This window comes from Pristiophorus japonicus, chromosome 22 (assembly GCF_044704955.1).
Source record: "Pristiophorus japonicus isolate sPriJap1 chromosome 22, sPriJap1.hap1, whole genome shotgun sequence".
NCBI classification, from domain to species: Eukaryota; Metazoa; Chordata; class Chondrichthyes; family Pristiophoridae; genus Pristiophorus; species Pristiophorus japonicus.
In genome coordinates this window covers 51,359,443-51,379,036 of record NC_091998.1, presented here as the reverse complement: position 1 = coordinate 51,379,036, position 19,594 = coordinate 51,359,443, and the positions used below count along the sequence as shown (strand labels likewise).

The 19,594-nt window shown below is 47.0% G+C and overlaps 1 protein-coding gene across 2 annotated transcripts in view; it reads right to left on the bottom strand.

Moving 5' to 3' along the window:
- Positions 1-606: 606 nt before the first annotated feature.
- The window catches only part of LOC139235026 (glutamine--fructose-6-phosphate aminotransferase [isomerizing] 1), a 104,258-nt gene continuing 85,270 nt past the window's right edge, over positions 607-19,594 (bottom strand). For both annotated transcript variants that reach the window (XM_070866119.1, XM_070866120.1), the window contains 3 exons: positions 12,030-12,197; positions 9,889-10,050; positions 607-5,803 (listed from right to left, as the gene is read on the bottom strand). In XM_070866119.1, coding sequence (XP_070722220.1) covers positions 5,759-5,803; positions 9,889-10,050; positions 12,030-12,197 — 375 coding nt within the window. In that variant the 3' untranslated portion in view covers positions 607-5,758. The remainder of the gene's footprint in view (positions 5,804-9,888; positions 10,051-12,029; positions 12,198-19,594) is intronic.

The following is a 19,594-nucleotide window of genomic DNA, read 5'->3' as shown; positions in this document are numbered from 1 at the left end:
GGTGAGGCATGTTAGTGCTGGCGAATGGGAAACTCTCCATCTCAGGCACCCAGTGTCAAGTACTCCCAGGTGAGGTACAGCAGGTGAGATACTTCCTCCACTCTGCCCCACCAGTGTGCCTCAGCTCCAGAACAGCACCACCTCCTGCACGTGTGTGACATTTCCCACACCAAAAAATGTAGCGGCCTCTTGTGAGCGAGACCCCCAAAGCCAAATTAGGGGGTTTTGTGCTGTAGACTCGAGGGGGGCGATCTTAACCCGACTCGCTGACCGGAAACCTGGCGGGCGGGCAGTTAAAATCGCCCCGGCACTTACCTGTCCGAAAGCCGCCATGATCGTAACCTCTGCAATTTTAACCCGCTCTCCTGAGCAGGCAGCAAGGACAGGCGCCCAGAGCCAACAGGGTCCTACTTTACATATGTATGGTGCAGCCCGATGACATCATTTGAGACCTGACTGTAATTTTAACTCGGGCCTGAGCAGGGAATACACCTACAGTTAAAATCAGGTGCTGAAATTCCGACAGGCTAAACTCTCTGATAAGAACAGGGTTTCTAATGTAAAGCTGATGCGTATGAAACCACTGTATTCAACATCACACATGTGTGCTGATAATTTCATTTATTATTTTTTACATGTACAGTTTAAACAGACAGGGAATAAACATTCTACAATTTTTGGTAATAATTCTCAGAACACAACACGATCAGCTGTGGTCCCATTGCCAAATACGAGTCTAGAATAGTTACAGTTGTGTACCTAAAATCCTCCAGAGAAGAAAATCGATAACACGCATTCATTTTCCCCCCTCGCCTCCTTACACAGCAGCAAAGTTAGCCTTTGGTGATCATAGTTATTGTACAAAAATTGTGCAAATGTAGTTGGGTTGAAGTGCTTTATCTCGTCAGTCTGAACAATACCACGATTGCAATCCGAGGACTGGGGGTGGGGGGCTGTCAAACAGTGCATCCTAACATGGTACGTTTACAGATTCTGTCTTCAGTCTTCAAAAGGGGAATTGGAGGGGTACTGGAAGGAGAGAAGGTTGGAGGGATATGGGGGAAGAGCCGGGGAGGGACTTACTGAATAGCTCTTCGAAAGAGCCAGTCCATACTCGATGGGCCGAATGATTTCCTTCTCTGCTGTACTGTTCTATAATTCTATGAGGAACTCTAGAATATGGCTGTTTAAAATTTGCCTCATTTACACTACAAGTCTAAAGCAATTCTGCATGCACCATCCTGTCCTGATGCCTCGCCATAGTCTGCAAAGGACCCCAACTGGGGCCAATGCAAGATCATTGCAGCATTAATAACTGCGTTTCAAAGTGCAACTTCTGCCCTTTCACATTAGAGACACAAGATTCAACAATGGTGCAAGCAGGGGACCGAGTACACACAATGAGGTGATGTGTACAGCAAATCCCCTTGCGCATCATATTCAAGGCCTTTGTGCTCATGAACCAGCCACTGTGATTCACCGTCAGTGCAGGAGCTGTCCACATCTCCCCACAGTGCGACTGTTTCCATCACACTGACTGGGGCACACAGCTGGAGGACAGGAGCAACCAAACTCCTTTTGTTAGCTCTTTTGGAACAGGAAAAAAAAAATTAATCAATGTTTCTTCCCGAGTAAATGCCACGGTTCGTTCGTTTGTATTTGTTTAGATGGAGCAAACAGGACACACAGATGTCTCCAAATGGGTTTGAGATATTCAAACTCACTCAATCCCCACGATCCATTGGGGGATATTATTGGTGGACTGGCAGCCTAGATTGCCCGGCGACCAACTATCGCCTTGATATTCTCCGTCTGCACAGCGAGACCTGGTTTCACTCCGGTACATGAACCCACTCTCCCGTTAACTGCTGATTCAATTGAGCCGACGAAGGGTTTTTGACGATTTTTTCCGAATTTCTAATGACAATGCAAATCTGGAAAGCGCTCTGTTATTGGAGCTTAGCAAGAGGTTTTCCAACGTCCCAAGGAATCGCGCATCATTTTGTTTTGATGCTCACGTTCATTCGGCATTTTACACTTTACCACCGCACAGTGCAGGAGGGTGAGGAGGTAGCCCCGTACATCACTGTGCTCCACAAGCACAAACAAAGCAGGCCAGATAGTTTCTGATGTCTCAGAGGCTGGTTCAACCGGATCACGCCTCAGGGTCGGCTGTTTCTAATGTGGAGGCAGGCAAAACGCCGAGACTTCTCGCCTTCGTAACATCGCACTGTTGCACCCACTGTAATTGGCAATGCTGCGATGTGACTGAGATGGTGTGCCGGCCTCGCCAGTGCTCGCTGCCAGAGCGAGCTGGGCGCTCAGTCCGTACAGGCTAGGAAAGCAACTTCTGCATCAGTAGGCTGGTATTTCCCAAGCAACTGGGGCGGGGAGGGAAATCTGCATGTGGGCGCGAGTGGTGACTTTGAAAGAATCTGTGCCAATTGCTAAGTGCGGGAAGCTGCAGCATATTCACAAATCACTCCGGAAACAGCCCTCGTTAAGGTAATGGTGGGTTCAGACAACACGTCACCCACAACACAAAACAATTGCATCTAATTAGCGTGTTTGCATCAACTTACAGGGGAAAAAAAACAGAAATAAAACTCGACCCAAACGTAAACTGGTGGGTTGTAAAAAAAAAATTCATGCTCTCCACAACCTTGAGGTTGCAGAAAACTGCAGCCAGTCTCCTTCCTCAGCCTCAGACACTGCACGGTGCGGTTATCCATTATTCTCGTGCGACCTGACCTGGTCGAAATCCAAATGAACTCCACTCCCAGGCGTTGCACCTCAAAAAGCAAGGATTACAAACTTGCCTCCAACTGCACACCACGGGGGGGGGGGGGGGGGAAAGAGAGAGGGACACACCAGTGGGCCCCACATTCCCTCTGCTGGGGATCAATGGCTGCTTACCAGTGGTGCAAAGGGCCAGATGGCCTACTCCTGCACCTATTTTCTATGTTTCTACGACCCCCACCATCTCGTTGCAGCAGCGAGAATGGTAACTCATGCATCAGTTCTGGAGCAAGGGACGGTGGGCATTCCATCCACTGTGGTCAGTTTAGTGGCTCTGGAGGACATATGTGCACGAGAGATACATGCCAACTCACACAGAACACTCGCCTGTCCCAACAAAGGTCACACTCACAGCATTTTCACTTTTAACACGAGACACAACTTTTGCAGCGCTTGTCCAACCCTCAGTCACCTAACCATGAACGCAGAAGCATATCGTGAGACTGAAGAAGTGTGATCAAGGCCTTCAGCCACACTTCAAACGGACACAGAAGGGAGACGTCTATCCACATGACGGGCAGTCTCAATTGTGCGTTTTGTGTCCATTAGAATCAGCCTTGGGGAGGCAGACGGGTGTATTATTCCGTCGGACTGGGACAAGTCCTCTACCTTCCTGTGTGATATCATGGCGTTGCTGCTTGAATGGGCCACACGGCCCAGTGCTCCCCTCAGCTGTTCCCATTTGGAGCAGACATCCGTGGGAAGGGACACGTGTCCCCCAGGCTGTCCCAGCTAGCAGTTGGAAATCAGTAAACAGGCGAGAAAGTAGGAGCTGACAAACACAATGAAATGCACAGATAATGTCACATTACAGGGTAGTCTAGAAGAATTAATTTCTCCTTTAAATACTCCAGTTATTAAAATGCCCCCTCTAGAGCAGGGTTCCAGATTCATTCCATTATACAAAAGCTGGAATCAAACCTCAAGCTTGGGACAAGATAAATTATATATGTATCAGGGTGTATACAGATGAGGAGAAAGGGTGGGAAAGAGGAATTCCTTCTTATCTTAGATTTCTTTCCAGTGTCCCAGATTTTTCAGACGCAGACAGAACAAGAGACACACGGTGGGACATTCCAGAGCGCTCTGTGCAAATGTGCAGGTTCAGCACAACGCGATTCACAGCTGAGGGCTTGGGTCAGCACCTGGGAATAGTTACAGAAGAGAAGAGAACAACCTTGCCACCGCCTGAAAGTTTTCCAACAATTTTTCCAGGATGTTGAGTTTTGTGCCATGAAACCGTTAGAGAGGTGCGGGGAGGAGGGGGGCGGGGCGGGGGAGGGAGGGGCAGAAGCAGTGCCTCTTTGGAGATCGCAGATGATCAGGTGGCTGTCCACTGGAGTGTATGAAATTCTGCTTCTGCGCGCACAGCATTTACGCGACTGTCGTCACACAGCAACACACCTGCCCCAGGACTAAAACCGACTCGTTGTGTTCACATTAAGAGCGTCACTTACCCAAGGAGGTAAGCAAGATTATCCTTGGAGGAATTCAATTTTAAATAAATGATTGTAAAAATTTGCCTTCATCCAATTTCTACCATTCAGATTTCTTTTTTTTTTACTGATTCACATTTCCAAAGAGATGGACTTCCGTAGATTACATCACCCTCAGCGCTTTAAATTCATGGAGGGGAAAAGTAAATTAAAAATCACAGTATAAAGTATTAAGCCGTTATAAATAATGAATCGTTCACACACACACAGCGGGTTCCAGCTCAAGGTCAAACAATCATTAGTGTCAGTTTTAAGCGGTTTATGTTCCCCTCCCCATTTCCAAAGATTGGGTGGGGGGGGATAGTGCAAGTTCGTGAGCTGCCTAAACTCTACACACAGCTGTTGCCTTTTCCGAGAGACAGAAGCTGGTCATCGACAAAAACACTCAGGAAGCCTTGATCTTCACTATTTCAGGAGGGCGATTTCACTGCGGATTGCCTGCGCTATTTATAATCAGAATTAGAGTGCGAAGCGACCGCCCAATAGCCAGGGACCCGCCCACAACATACCGGCAGGTGAAACGATTCGAAGTTTCAAACATTTCTCCTTTTTAACGTGAGCACAGCGATGGAGCCAAGATGTCGTAATGTGCAGCAGGATTGAGAGCAGGAGAGGACGAGGCAAATCGGAACTTTCCAAAAGACAACAATTTTATAAAAAAAACCCATAAGAAGTTGTGGGCGAGGGCAAGCGATTTTGTGACACAATCCCAGGATTCGCTATCTCCAGCCCATTTCCAACACAAGATTCCCAGAGTTAGTCTCCGCCTCATTCTTGCTCCGCTGTGTCTGTGCACAGCCGGGATGTGACGGGAGAACAAGACTATGGTCATCAGCCACACATCTCCTGTGATGCAAGCTGAGGCCACCCCACCTCCCCCCCCACCCCGCTTTCTTCCCCCCCCCCCCCCCACAGCTCTCCCCCTAAGATTTCAGTGTCCCCGTCCACAGTCTTGCTTCACCCTCTCAGTCATCTATTGGTCCAAAGAAAAGAGAAAACAAATATTGCTCGTATCACTTACAGAGAAGGTCGCTGAGCGAGAGATGAGAGTTCAGTGCGCTTGTGCCCACAGAGCTTCCTTCTCCCCGCTACGCTGGCGATTAAGAGTTTGGTGACGGAGGCGGAGGGGGAATGGTTGGAACCCTGACTCGAAACCCAATCGTAACGCTGACAGAAGAAACATTGAACATAGATAAAACCGAATACAAAAAAAAAAGAGATAAGAGCCCACTGCACCTTGCCTTCTAAATCCTTTCGCTAAAATAATTCAGAAATACACAAGCCCGGCTACACGTGCAGATCTGACCCACGGTAGTTGCTCTACTCTAGACAGTAAAATAGGAAGATTTATCCCAGTGGGTTTACGTACTTTTTAAAATATATATATTAAAAAAAAAGTTAAGAATGTTCAGGTTGAAAAATCTTGGCCCTCTGTCTTTCCTGCGGTTTCTGCAGCATGTGTGTCACTCCACGGTCACTGATTTGGCCAGGTTTCGGGGGCAGTCGACCTTCGGGAGGGAATAAAATTCGATTAGTGACTTGTTGCTTCGCAGTGGTGCTCTCCTGCTCTTCAAAAATATCGCTCCTTCTTCCCCTGACTTTCCAGCACTGGCTTTTCCTGGGGAACGGCTACAGATTCAGCAGCAGCTTCATAGAAATCATAGAAATTTACAGCACGGAAGGAGGCCATTTCGGCCCATCGTATCCGCACCGGCCAACCAAGAGTTACCCAGCCTAATCCCACTTTCCCACTCTCGGTCCGTAGCCCTGTATGTTACGGCACTTCAGGTGCACAACCAAGTACTTTTTAAATGTGGTGAGGGTTTCTGCCTCTACCACCCTTTCAGGCAGCGAGTTCCAGACCCCCTCATCACCCTCTGGGTGAAGAAATTTCCCCTCTAAACCTCCTACTTTAAATCTACACCCCCTGGTTGTTGACCCCTCTGCTAAAGGAAATAGGTCCTTCCTATCCACTCTATCTAGGCCCCCTCATAATTTTACACACCTCAATCAGGTCTCTCCTCAGCCTCCTCTGTTCCAAAGAAAACAAACCCAGCCTATCCAATCTATCCTCATAGCTAAAATTCTCCAGTCCAGGCAACATCCTCAGAAATCTCCTCTGTACCCTCTCTAGTGCAATCACACCCTTCCTGTAATGTGACCAGAATTGCACGCAGTACTACCAGGAGCACGCAGAAGCCAGGTATAAACAGCGGAAGGAGCGCACAACAACCCAAGCCCCCCACCCACCCGTCCCTCCAACCACCATCTGCCCCACCTGTGACAGAGACTGTAGGTCCTGCATTGGGCTCATCAGTCACCTGAGAACTCATTAGTGTGGAGGCAAGTCATCCTCGACTCCGGGTGACTGCCTGAGAAGAGGAGGAAGAGATGACACAATACTCTAGCTGTGAAAAGGCGGTGAAAGGATATTGAACGAAAAGCTGTTCGCCCCAGATGCCCGCACACATGTACCTATCGTCAGGGGTTACTGGGGGAACCAATCAGGGTGCGGAATCCTGGCCAACTCTCTCCTTGCTCACGGGCACTTGGGGCAAATCACACTTGGGAAGCTGTGTATCCTGCTCGCTTGACAACAGCTCTTCGATTTTTGATTTTAAAATTACTGGATGAGTATAACTGCCTGCCAAACGACTAAGGGTTTTTAACATCAGCCCTTTTCCAAACACTTGCATTTGTAAAGTGCTTTCCAACATCGCTGAAATATTTCGAAGCCCTTCACGTGATGAGTGATACTGAGGGGCAATGACTGCTGTTAGATAGAACACGGCAGCTATTCTGTACCAACAACATCCCATCCGAAGCGATGAGATAAATCAGCAAATCATCCAGTTAATTTTGTGGTGGTTTGATTGAAGAAAGTTAAAAATCTTTTCCGTATCATTAAAACAGACAAAATTCTTACGGGGCTTGACAGGGTAGATGCAGGGAGGATGTTTGCCCTGGCTGGGGAGTCTAGAACCAGGGGTCACAGTCTCAGAATAAGGGGATGGCCATTTCGGACTGAGATGAGGAGAAACTTCTTCACTTAGAGCTGGTGAATCTTTGGAATTCTCCACCCCAGAAGCTGAGTCTGAGTATATTGAAGACAGAGATCGATAGATTTTTGGATATTAAGGGAATCAAGGGATATGGGGATAGTGCAGGAAAGTGGAGTTGAGGTAGAAGATTAGCTGTGATCTCACTGAATGGTGGAGCAGGCTCGAGGGGCCAAATGGCCTGCTCCAGCTCCTATTTCTTATGAGAAGATTAGAAATAATTTCTTGAACAGAAACAGAAAATGCCGTGGGTAGGTGAGTCGGTACATGAAAGAGAACATAAGAACATAAGAATTAGGAACAGGAGTAGGCCATCTAGCCCCTCGAGCCTGCTCCACCATTCAACAAGATCATGGCTGATCTGGCCGTGGACTCAGCTCCACTTACCCGCCCGCTCCCCGTAACCCTCAATTCCCTTATTGGTTAAAAATCTATCTGTGACTTGAATACATTCAATGAGCTACCCTCAACTGCTTCCTTGGGCAGAGAATTCCACAGATTCACAACCCTCTGGGAGAAGAAATTCCTTCTCAACTCGGTTTTAAATTGGCTCCCCCGTATTTTGAGGCTGTGCCCCCTAGTTCTAGTCTCCCCGACCAGTGGAAACAACCTCTCTGCCTCTATCTTGTCTATCCCTTTCATTATTTTAAATGTTTCTATAAGATCCCCCTTCATCCTTCTGAACGCCAACGAGTAAAGACCCAGTCTACTCAATCTATCATCATAAGGTAACCCCCTCATCTCCGGAATCAGCCTCGTGAATCGTCTCTGTACTCCCTCCAAAGCCAGTATATCCTTCCTTAAGTAAGGTGACCAAAACTGCACGCAGTACTCCAGGTGCGGCCTCACCAATACAGTTGCAGAAGGACCTCCCTGCTTTTGTACTCCATCCCTCTCGCAATGAAGGCCAACATTCCATTCACCTTCCTGATTACCTGCTGCATCTGCAAACTAACTTTTTGGGATTCATGCACAAGGACCCCCAGGTCCCTCTGCACCGCAGCATGTTGTAATTTCTCCCCATTCAAATAATATTCCCTTTTACTGTTTTTTTTCCCCAAGGTGGATGACCTCACACTTTCCGACATTGTATTCCATCTGCCAAACCTTAGCCCATTCGCTTAACTTATCTAAATCTCTTTGCAGCCTTTCTGTGTCCTCGACACAACCCGCTTTCCCACTAATCTTTGTGTCATCTGCAAATTTTGTTACACTACACTCTGTCCCCTCTTCCAGGTCATCTATGTATATTGTAAACAGTTGTGGTCCCAGCACCGATCCCTGTGGCACACCACTAACCACCGATTTCCAACCCGAAAAGGACCCATTTATCCCGACTCTCTGCTTTCTGTTCGCCAGCCAATTCTCTATTCATGCTAATACATTTCCTCTGACTTCGCGTACCCTTATCAAGAGAGAATCAACGATTCAGTCGTAACTTAAGCAGAGCTCTCAGTTGCCATGAAGGGTGATGGTCCTGTGTGTGAACCCCTCCTTCAGATGCTGACTGACCGGCTGACCATGTCCAGCATTTCCTGTTTGTATTTCAGATCATCCATCTTGACTGTCACCTCAAGATTATTCTTGGATCAATGTGACCCTGAAATAATATAATGGGATCCCGCTGGACGAATGCTCGACATGTCTGGCGTTACCCTCTCTGCTATTTTAGTGACGGCGTTAACCGATTGAAAACAACCCATTTGGAATAACTGGGTAAACACCTTCGCACCCTCAGGTATTCCAGACAAACCTGCTGAGCATTGATCCGTGAGCATCCCACAGTGTCATTTCAGGGGCTAAATGTCCCCTTCGTGCATTTACATTTCGATATTTCAGGAAGCTAGTGTTGATCCAAAACTCGGCTGCCCCGTGTCCTAACTCGTAGCATTCGAGACTCTCGCAGCTCGTGCTTTAACCAACAACAACTTGTATTTATATAGCGCCTTTAATGTAGTGAAACGTCCCAAGACGCTTCCCAGGAATACTATAAGATTTTTAAAAATTGACAGCAACCCATCACCCCATGCTCGCTGACCCTACATTGGCTTCTGGTTAAGTAACGCCTCAATTTCAAAATTTTCATCCTTGTTTACAAATCCTTCCAAGGCCTCGTCCCTCCCTATCTCTGTAATCTCCTGCAGCCCCACAACGCCCCCACCCCACCTCCCAGAGATGTCTGCGCTCCTCTAACTCTGCCCTCCTGAGCATCCCTGATTATAATTGCTCAACCATCAGTGGCCGTGCCTTCTGTTGCCTGGGCCCCAAGCTCTGGAACTCCCTCCCTAAACCCCTCCGCCTCTTTCCTCCTTCAAGACGCTCCTTAAAACCTACCTCTTTGACCCAAGCTTTTGGTTCTCTGCGCTAATTTCTACTTGTGCGACTCGGTGTCAAAGTTTTATTGCATTATACTCCTGTGAAGCGCCTTGGGACGTTTCACCACGTTAAAGGCGCTATATAAATACAAACTGTTGCTGGTTAAACCCCGAGCTGCGAGAGAGTCGAATTTTGCACACCGAAAATCATCTACTCACATCAAATCCTCGTAGGACGGCGAGGTGGAAGGAAAGCAGCTGGAGTGGGATGACACTGAGGATGCCCTGCAGGCAGTCCACACTGTGAGGCACTTTAATCACCCGGTTAACGCTCTTTATGGTCTCGTAATCATCCCGGTCACAGATCACCACCGGACGGCCCTGAAACAAATGAACACAGTCACGTTTCGAACAAACTGCAACGTGAGATACTCTCATCTCTAATCTCTCTCTGTTGCAGGCTTTTTCTTGTCTTTCTGTGCTATATCGATGCTTCTCTGAACTTTCTTCTCTTGTACCTTGCCCACGTATCAAACACATTGTCCTTCCCACTCTTGTATCTCCCTGCAGCCTCACTGTCTTAAAGTCAAGACTGGTTGCTGCTGTAACTCTCTCTCAGGGCTCCAATGGAGGAACTTCACACTGCGCTCTCTCAGAACCACCCCAAAAGGACTGCACGGAGTGGAATGCCTTTGAAGTGCAGTGAATACTGTTATGTAGGCCACCTCAAGTCGGTGGAGAAATACCACCAACAATGTCTCCGCAAGATCCTAAAAATCCCCTGAGAACACAGACGCACCAACGTTAAGAGTCCTTGGCCAGGTCAACATCCCCAGCATTGAAGCACTGACCACACTTGATCAGCTCCGCTGGGCGGGCCACATTGTCTGCATGCCTGACACGAGACTCCCAAAGCAAGCGCTATACTCGGAACTCTTTCACGGCAAACAAGCCAAAGGTGGGCAGAGGAAACGTTACAAGGACACCCTCAAAGCCTCCCTGATAAAGTGCAACATCCCCACCGACACCTGGGAGTCCCTGGCCAAAGACCGCCCTAAGTGGAGGAAGTGCATCTGGGAGGGCGCTGAGCACCTCGAGTCTCATCGCCGAGAGCATGCAGAAATCAAGCGCAGGCAGCGGAAAGAGCGTGCGGCAAACCAGTCCCACCCACCCTTACCCACAACGACTATCTGTCCCACCTGTGACAGGGACTTTCCTTTCTTTTGCAATCTGCATGCTTTTGAAGAAAAAGGTCTGCACATAGTGGAATGCCTTTGAAGTGCAGTGACTACTGTTATGTAGGCCAATGCATCGCCCATTTTGTGCAAAGCTAAATCCCACAAAACAATGAGGTGAGTGACAACTTCGTTTTTATTTTAGTTGCATTGGTTGAGAGAGGAGCTTTGCCCAGGACATTGGGACTCCCAACATCTACCTCCTGTTTTCATGTCATGCAATAGCACAGTGAACAACCACCAAAAACAGGCAGGGAATGGTAACGCAGAGGTTATGTCCCTGGACTAGTAATCCAGAGGGCTGGACTGATGATCCAGAGACACGAGGTCAAATCCCACCAAGGCAGCTGGGGAATTTACAATAAGTTCATTAAATAAATCTGGTGTCACAGTTAAGGAGGCCATGAAACTACTGGATTGTCATAAAAACCCATCTGGTTCACTAATGTCCTTTAGGAAGGAAATCATCTGTCCTCGATGCGATCGGTATAAGATAGTCACCAAGAAACCCAGTGGGGAATTCAGAAGAAACTTTTTTACCCAGGGAGTGGTTGAGGCAAATGGTAAAGATACATTTAAGGGGAGGCACATGAGGGAGAAGGGAACAGAAGGTTATGCTGATGAGGAAAGATGGGAGGAGGATCAAGTGGACCATAAACAGGAACTGTAGCATAGTGGTTACGTTATGGGATGAGTAATGCAATCCTCTCGACAAATGATTCGGAGATCCGAGACCCAAGGAAGCTGGGGAATTGAAATTCAGTTAACTAAATAAATCTGGAATTTAGATAAAAAGGTAGTTCCAGAACCCATCTGGTTCACTAATGACCTTCAGAGAAGGAAATCTGCCATCCTTACCTGGTCTGGCCTATATGTGACTCCAGACCCACAGCGATGTGGTCAACTCTGAAATGGCGTGGCGAGCCACTCAAGGGCAATTAGGGATGGGCAATAATTGCCGGCCTTGCCAGCGATGCCCACATCCCATGAATGAATTTTAAAAAAGGATACGACTCCTATTAACATCCCACCTGAAGCTCAAAGTCACTCCCCGATTTGCCTTCCTGTTTTGGTGGCCTCCTGCTGTTACAAGTGAGAAACTAAAAATGGTGGTTAGCATTGTACCTGTCGTGCGACCACTTGCTGCAGGGCGTTTTGGCACTTGGTGTAGGTGTGGTCCCGCATTATCACCATGATGACCGGCATCAGCTTGTCCACCAGAGCCAGGGGCCCGTGCTTCAGCTCTCCAGCCAGGATTCCCTCCGAATGCATGTAGGTGATCTCTTTGATTTTCTGTGAAAATAATTTTGAGATATTTGTGCAGAAAACAGAGGCTGTGGGGTCAGCTTTGCAAACCTCTCCACATCATCTCATCATAAAGTGATTCCCCTTCCCCAAATGTTCCAGCTTTTGTTCCTTTATTTCATTAAAAGCATGGCAACTTGCATTTATATAGCGTCTTTCACGGCCACTGGACGTACCAAAGTCCTTTACAGCTGATGAAGTACTTTTTGGAGTGAAGTCACTGTTGTAATGTGGGGAACGCAGCAGCCAATTTGCGCACAGCAAGCTCCCACACACAGCAATGTGACAATGACCAGATAACCTATTTTTGTTGTGTTGATTGAGGGATAAATATTGGCCCCAGGACACCAGGGATAATTCTTTTGCTCTTCTTCGAAAACGTGCCATGGGATCTTTTACCCGAGAGTGCAGACGGGGCCTTGGTTTAACATCACATCCAAAAGACGGCACCTCCGACAGTACAGCGCTCCCTCAGTCTAGAGTTTTGTGGAGTCTCTGGAGTGGGACTTGAGCCCACAACCTTCTGACTCAGAGGCGAGGGTGCTACCCACTGAGCCACAGCTGATACTAGCATGGACTTCACTCTTACTGGAGTTTTCAAATCGAGCTGATTGATCTCGGACGTTCCATATCTCTTTTTCTGTCCACACAGCCCCTTTCCCTGTTCGGAATGAGGAGTGCTTACAGCCAGGGTGAGATTATGAGGGCAGTTTGCATAAACTTGGCTTGTATTCCCTGGAGTTTGGATGGTTGAGGGGGTGATCTGATCAAGGGTTTGAATTAAGAACCTAAGTAGGCCATACGGCCCCTCGAGCCTGCTCCGTCATTTAATACGATCATGGCTGATCCGATCATGGACTCAGGTCCACTTCCCTGCCCGCTCCCCATAACCCCCTAATCCCTTATTGGTTAAGAAACTGTCTATCTCTGTCTTAAATTTATTCAATGTCCCAGCTTCCACAGCTCTGAGGCAGTGAATTCCACAGATTTACAACCCTCAGAGAAGAAATTCCTCCTCGTCTCAGTTTTAAATGGGTGGTCCCTTATTCTAAGATCATGCCCTCTAGTTCTAGTCTTCCCCATCAGTGGAAACATTCTCTCTGCATTCACCTTGTCAAGCCCCCTCATAATCTTATATGTTTCGATAAGATCACCTCTCATTCTTCTGAAATAATTAAGGGATTCGACAGAGTAGATATAGAGAAACTATTTGCTTTGGCGGGAGCAATCCAGAACAAGGGGGCTTAATCTTAAAATTGGAGCTCGGATATTTAGGAACGAACTGAGGTAGCACTTTTACCACACAGTAGTGAAAATGTGGAAATCTCTCTCTCTCTCCAAAAGGCTGGGTTAAGTGAAACTTTCAAGATCGACAGATTTTTGGTTAGGGTACCGAGGGATATGGTTCGAGTACCAAGGGATATGGTTCGAAGACGCGTGAATGGAGTTGAGATATAGATCAGCCATGATCTAACTGAATGGTGGAATGGAGTCAAGGGGCTGAATGGCCTCCTCCTGTTCCTACGTCTGTCCAGCTTTCTCTTGCTGTTGTTGCAGTGGAAGGGCTTTCATGGTTGCTTTGGATACTGGGACGGGTCTTCCTTCAGAGTGAACACTTTCGGAAATGATATTAATTACCACCTCAGCCCATAAACGCTGAAGGTCATTATCCTCAGCCATGGGGTCACAATCCACCACGACCCCTGGCAAATATGGAAGTTACCAGACGCAGAAACCTTCAAAATAAAGTATTAAAAAAAAAAGCCAAGTTCAAAACAGAACTCGGAAGAATTTCCATTCCAACAATGTATCAGGAGTGATGTTTTGATGGAATTTTACACAGTGCTGCCACTGTGCAGTTCCCATCACCAGATTCGAAGGAGATTGCTTGGGTTGAAGGAGTCCATTAAAAAGAAAATGCAGTTCTTGCAAACTTCCTGGACACATGAAAGACAGGTATTTTTTGTAATATTCTAAAAGAAACTAAAAACATACATATTTGTGTGGAATACTAATGGACAGGGACTTTGAGGATGTTTCCCTCGTGGGGGTATCTAGAACTAGGGGGCATAGTTTCAGAATAAGGGGTCACCCATTTGAGATGGAGATGAGGAGGAATTTCTGCTCAGAGGGTCATGAATCTTTGGAATTCTCTACCCCAGAGATTTGTGGAGGCTGGGTCTTTGAATATATTCAAGGCTGAGGTACACAGATATTTGAATGACAAGGGTTATGGGGAGCAGGCAGGGAAGTGGAGTAGAGGCCAGGATCAGATCAGCCATGATCGTATTGAATGGTTTAGCAGGCTCGAGGGGCCAAATGGCTGACTCATGCTCCTATTTCTTTTGTTCCTATGTCCAGTAGAGATTAAAGAACGTTCTGGGCCAATTGGTTGCTGAAGGCTTTTGCCACGACACTGTGATTCCATTCCAGCCACTCGAGGCACTCAAGCAAGCAAGGGGTCTCTTGTCAAACAGAGTATACTTGTTGGTAGCCAGTCAAGCTAAATGGTGCCCAGAGACCGCAGAGGGACTAAAATTTTCCAGCAAAGCAAAACACATCAACACCCTCGGGGGGGCAACATTCCTGTATTAAAGGAAAACCTAACAAGTTTGAAGAAAGAATTATTCAGAGAGCACTGTGCAGAAATTCTGTGGGGTTGCCTGCTCCATTAAATGCACAGCCTGTAGATGCTGGACTGTACAGACTGCATTCAGATTCCACTAACTGGGACCGGTGATTAGGATCATTTCTTGTGTAGCAAATTAGCACTAACATGGATTATAAGAACATAAGAATGAGGAGCTTTCTTCTCGAGGCCGAATGGCACAGCAGACTTCTCCTCGATCATGGCTGATCTTCTGCCTCAACACTTTCCTGCACTGTCCCCATATCCCTTGATTCCTTAGTATTTAAAAATCTATCGCTCTCTGTCTCGAGTATGCTCAAGGACTGAGCCTCCACAGCCCTCTGGGGCAGAGAATTCCAAAGATTCACTATCCTCCGAGTGAAGAAGTTTCACCTCATCTCAGTCCTAAATGACCGACCCCTTATTCTGAGACTGTGATCCCTGGTTCTAGATGCCCTAGGCAAAGAAAACATTCTCCCAGCATCTACCCTGTCAAGCCCTGTAAGAATGTTCTATGCTTCAATGAGATCACCTATTATTCTTCTAAACTCTAGGGAATGTAGGCCTAGTCTACTCAATCTCTCCTCATTGGACAATCCCCCCATCCCAGGAATCAGTCTGGTGAGCCTTCATTGCATTTCCTCTATCCCTAACTCTAACTCCCAACATAATAGGATTAGTTGGACTGAACAGCCTGCTTCTGTGCTGTAAATGGGAACGTCAGCAGCTGCAGTGACAAACAGATATTGAACATATATCCCTCTTAGAATTCTCTCGTCAAGTGCTTCACACCTCCAGAGGAAACACATATCCTCTGTAAACTCATTAGGGGGCCTCCCGAACAAGGCAGAAAGGAATCTCGGAACCATTTGAGCAACTTTGGAACAGGCGAGTTTCCTCCTTCGTCAATACGACCAGCAAAACTGAAGGTGCAAATCTGACCGGGATTCAGACTGGAGTCTCCAAGTTGGATGGCCAATGACAAAGCCGCTTTTCTCATACTGCATCAGAGAAAACAACAATAGTCCTTTAGTCTCCTTCAAGAGAAAATCCTTTTCATTTTAGGGCCCTTGCTGATATCTCTGATAAAAAGGAGTTACTTAAAAATCTGAAGGGATGTCACTTCTCTTCCGCTCCCTTCTCCCCAACGTGACCCAGAATGGAAACACAAAGTTTGGGGAATTACGACTAGGACAGCATCAATACAGCACCGATTATTAAAAGTTCTTCCACTTAATCTGTGCTCGCTGACCTACATTGGCTCCCGGTTAAGCAACACCTCGATTTCAAAATGCTCATCCTTATTTTCGACTCCCTCCATGGCCCTCGCCCCTCTCCCTCTAATCTCCTCCAGCCCCACAACCCAGAGATGTCTGCGCTCCTCTAATTCTGCTCTTGAGCATCACTGATTATAATCGCTCAACCATTGGTGGCCATGCCTTCTGTTGCTATGCTCCCAAGCTCTGAAATTCCCTCCCTAAACCTCTCCGCCTCCACCTCTCTTTCCTCCTTCAAGACGCTCCTTAAAACCTACCTCTTTGAGCAAGCTTTCGGTCACCTGTGCTAATTATGTGGCTTGGTGCCAAATTTTTTGTCTAATCATACTCCCGTGAAGCGTCTTGGGACGTTTCACTATGCTGAAGGTGCTATATAAATACAAGTTTTCGTTGTTAATCTGGCCTACAAGGTCAAAACCTCCCAGAGGCCCTCTCGCTAATAAAGTCACCAAGTTTCCAGGGCGCTCATAAGATCACAACAATAAAACACAGACACAGTTCCATGAGATAGATAAGATTTCTATCAATAGATAAGATTTCTACTTCTAGCCTGCTGTTGTGCTAAAGTGAGAGTTTTCTACTACTTTCTGGAGGTTTTGCAAGTCGAATACTTGGCTGTTTCTGGGCATGACCATTAATAGTTTATGTTTTGAACATAATATGCGTGGTCCAAATACTTCACTTCCTTTACACATGGCTCCAATTGCTTTTCACCGTGTGCACAGTCAGAATCCATGACCTTTAGTGCCACGATAAAGATTCCTTTCAGATGGTGCTTTGTTTAATTAATGGCAGCAAAGGCCACTCAACTGGGACCCTACACAGCATCTATAGAAGTAAATAGGTTAATTGTCCGTCTCTCCGCTCACTGCGGAAGCAACATTGTGCTTTTAATTTTCCCCACTTAGTTTTCGAGGAATAGCCTATAAATCAGGATCACTGTTTTGTAAATGAAAGTATTCTTCACCTCAGGGAACGAAAATGAAATGTGTTCAGCTGCCTGGGGTTGTTTTGCCATTGGAGGAAGCTTGCTGCCAACACAACTCTGGGATGTATTTATCTGATCATACATTTGAACAACTGTAGTTTCAGACTAATGGCATTTGATGAAGTTGCCAAAAGTGCAACCAGCTGTTTTCCAAGCCAGGATTTTATTAGTGAGTGGTTACAGGACGAGTTGCATTCACTTTACTGTGAACTTTAAATAACTCAGGTTTGATAAGGGAGAACAACCTGTAACAAACACAATGAAAGGTTGAACGGGACCTGTAGCCTTCTGTTGGGGAAGGGGCCAGGACTTTACACACAACTGAAGTGCTCTTGCAGAGAGCCAGCATAGGTTCGATGGGCCGAATGGCCTCCTTCTGTGTTGTAACCATTCTATGAATCTGCTTCCATCGCCCTATCAGGAAGCGCATTCCAGATCCTAACAACTCGCTGCGCAAGAAAAATTATCCTCCTCTCCTCTGGCTCTTTTGCCAATTTTAAATAACTGTTTAGTCAGGTAGAACAACCCGTGACAAACACAATGTTGAAAGGGAGCTGTATCCTGCTGTCGGGTGGGAGGACTTTACACACAATAGGGCAGATAACTCTGGAGATGCTGGAGTCCCAACTCACACATGAAGAATAGACGAAATACAGCTCAGCACCTGTGGAACTGCCCTCGAAGATTCAACACCTTCAGGGAGAATATCAGAGTAAAACGGCAGTGAAAAAAGATGTTGTTTGCAAGGTTACAGAAAACAAAATCCACTATATTGTCTCAGTGAATCTCTCGTTAAGTTCCTGGTGGAGTACGTTGCCATTTTCTTCACAATATTGTCATCTTGATTGTGACAACACTGTTTTTGAAAAGGTCCAGCGCTTTGTGAGGAGACTGAAGTTAACTGACGGGTGCTGAGATTGGCAAGTAGAGAAGTGCATCCAACCCTGCCCTGGTTTTAAATTTTAGCCCCGAGGTCCTGGAATACATCACGGGTCTCTTCTTGGACACAAACACTGTGATTGTGGATTCGCTGTAATTCTAGGAAACGGCAGCTATTCAAGGTGTGTGTGCAAGTTGGAAAAAGTCTTGAATTTTATAGCTTTACACATAACAATAAGCTTTTTTAAAAATTCTTTCTGGGATGTGGGCGTCGCTGGCAAGGCCGGCATTTATTGCCCATCCCTAATTGCCCCTTGAGAAGGTGGTGGTGAGCCCCCGCCTTGAACCGTTGCAGTCCGTGCGGTGAAGGTGTTTCCGCAGTGCTGTTAGGGAGGGAGTTCCAGGATTTTGACCCAGCGACAATGATAGAACGGCCGATATATTTCCAAGTCAGGATGGTGTGTGAGACTTGGAGGGGAAGTTTCAGGTGTTCCTGGGCGCCTGCTGCTCTTGTCCTTCTAGGGGGTAGAGGTCACGGGTTCGGGAGGTGCTGCCGAAGAAGCCTTGGCGAGTTGCTGCAGTGCACCTTGTAGATGGTACACACTGCAGCCAAGGTGCGCCGGTGGTGGAGGGAGTGAATGTTGAAGGTGGTGGATGGAGTGCCGATCAAGCGGGCTGCTTTGCCCTGGATCGTGTTGAGCTTCTTGAATGTTGTTGGAGCTGCACTCATCCAGGCAAGTGGAGAGTATTCCATCACACTCCTGACTTGTGCCTTGTAGATGGTGGAAACGCTTTGGGGAGTCAGGAGGTGAAACATAGAAAATAGGTGCAGAAGTAGGCCATTCGGCCCTTCGAGCCTGCACCACCATTCAATAAGATCATGGCTGATCATGCAACTTCAGTACCCCATTCCTGTTTTCTCTCCATACCCCTTGACCCTTTAGCTGTAAGGGCCACATCGAACTCCCTTTTGAATATGTCTAACGAACTGGCCTCAACAACTTTCTGTGGTAGAGAATTCCACAGGTTCACAATTCTCTCAGTGAAGAAGTTTCTCCTCATCTCGGTCCTAAATGGCTTACCCCTTATCCTTAGACTGTGACCCCTGGTTCTGGAGTTCCCCAACATCGGGAACATTCTTCCTGCATCTAACCCGTCCAATCCCGTCAGAATTTTATATGTTTCTATGAGATCCCCGCTCATTCTTCTAAATTACACTGAATATAAGCCTAGTCGATCCAGTCTTTCTTCATATATCTGTCCTGCCATCCCGGGAATCAGTCTGGTGCACCTGCGCTGCACTCCCTCAATAGCAAGAATGTCAGTCCTCAGATCAGGAGACCAAAACGGTATACAATATTCAAGGTGTGGCCTCACCAAGGCCCTGTACAACTGCAGTAAGACCTCCCTGCTCCTATACTCAAATCCTCTCGCTATGAAGGCCATCATGCCATTTGCCTTCTTCACCAACTGCTGTACCTGCATGCCAACTTTCAATGACTGATGCACCCAGGCCTCCCCTTTTCCTAATCTGTTACCATGCAGATAATATTCCACCTCCCTGTTTTTGCCACCAAAGTGGATAACCTCATACATTATACTGCATCTGCCA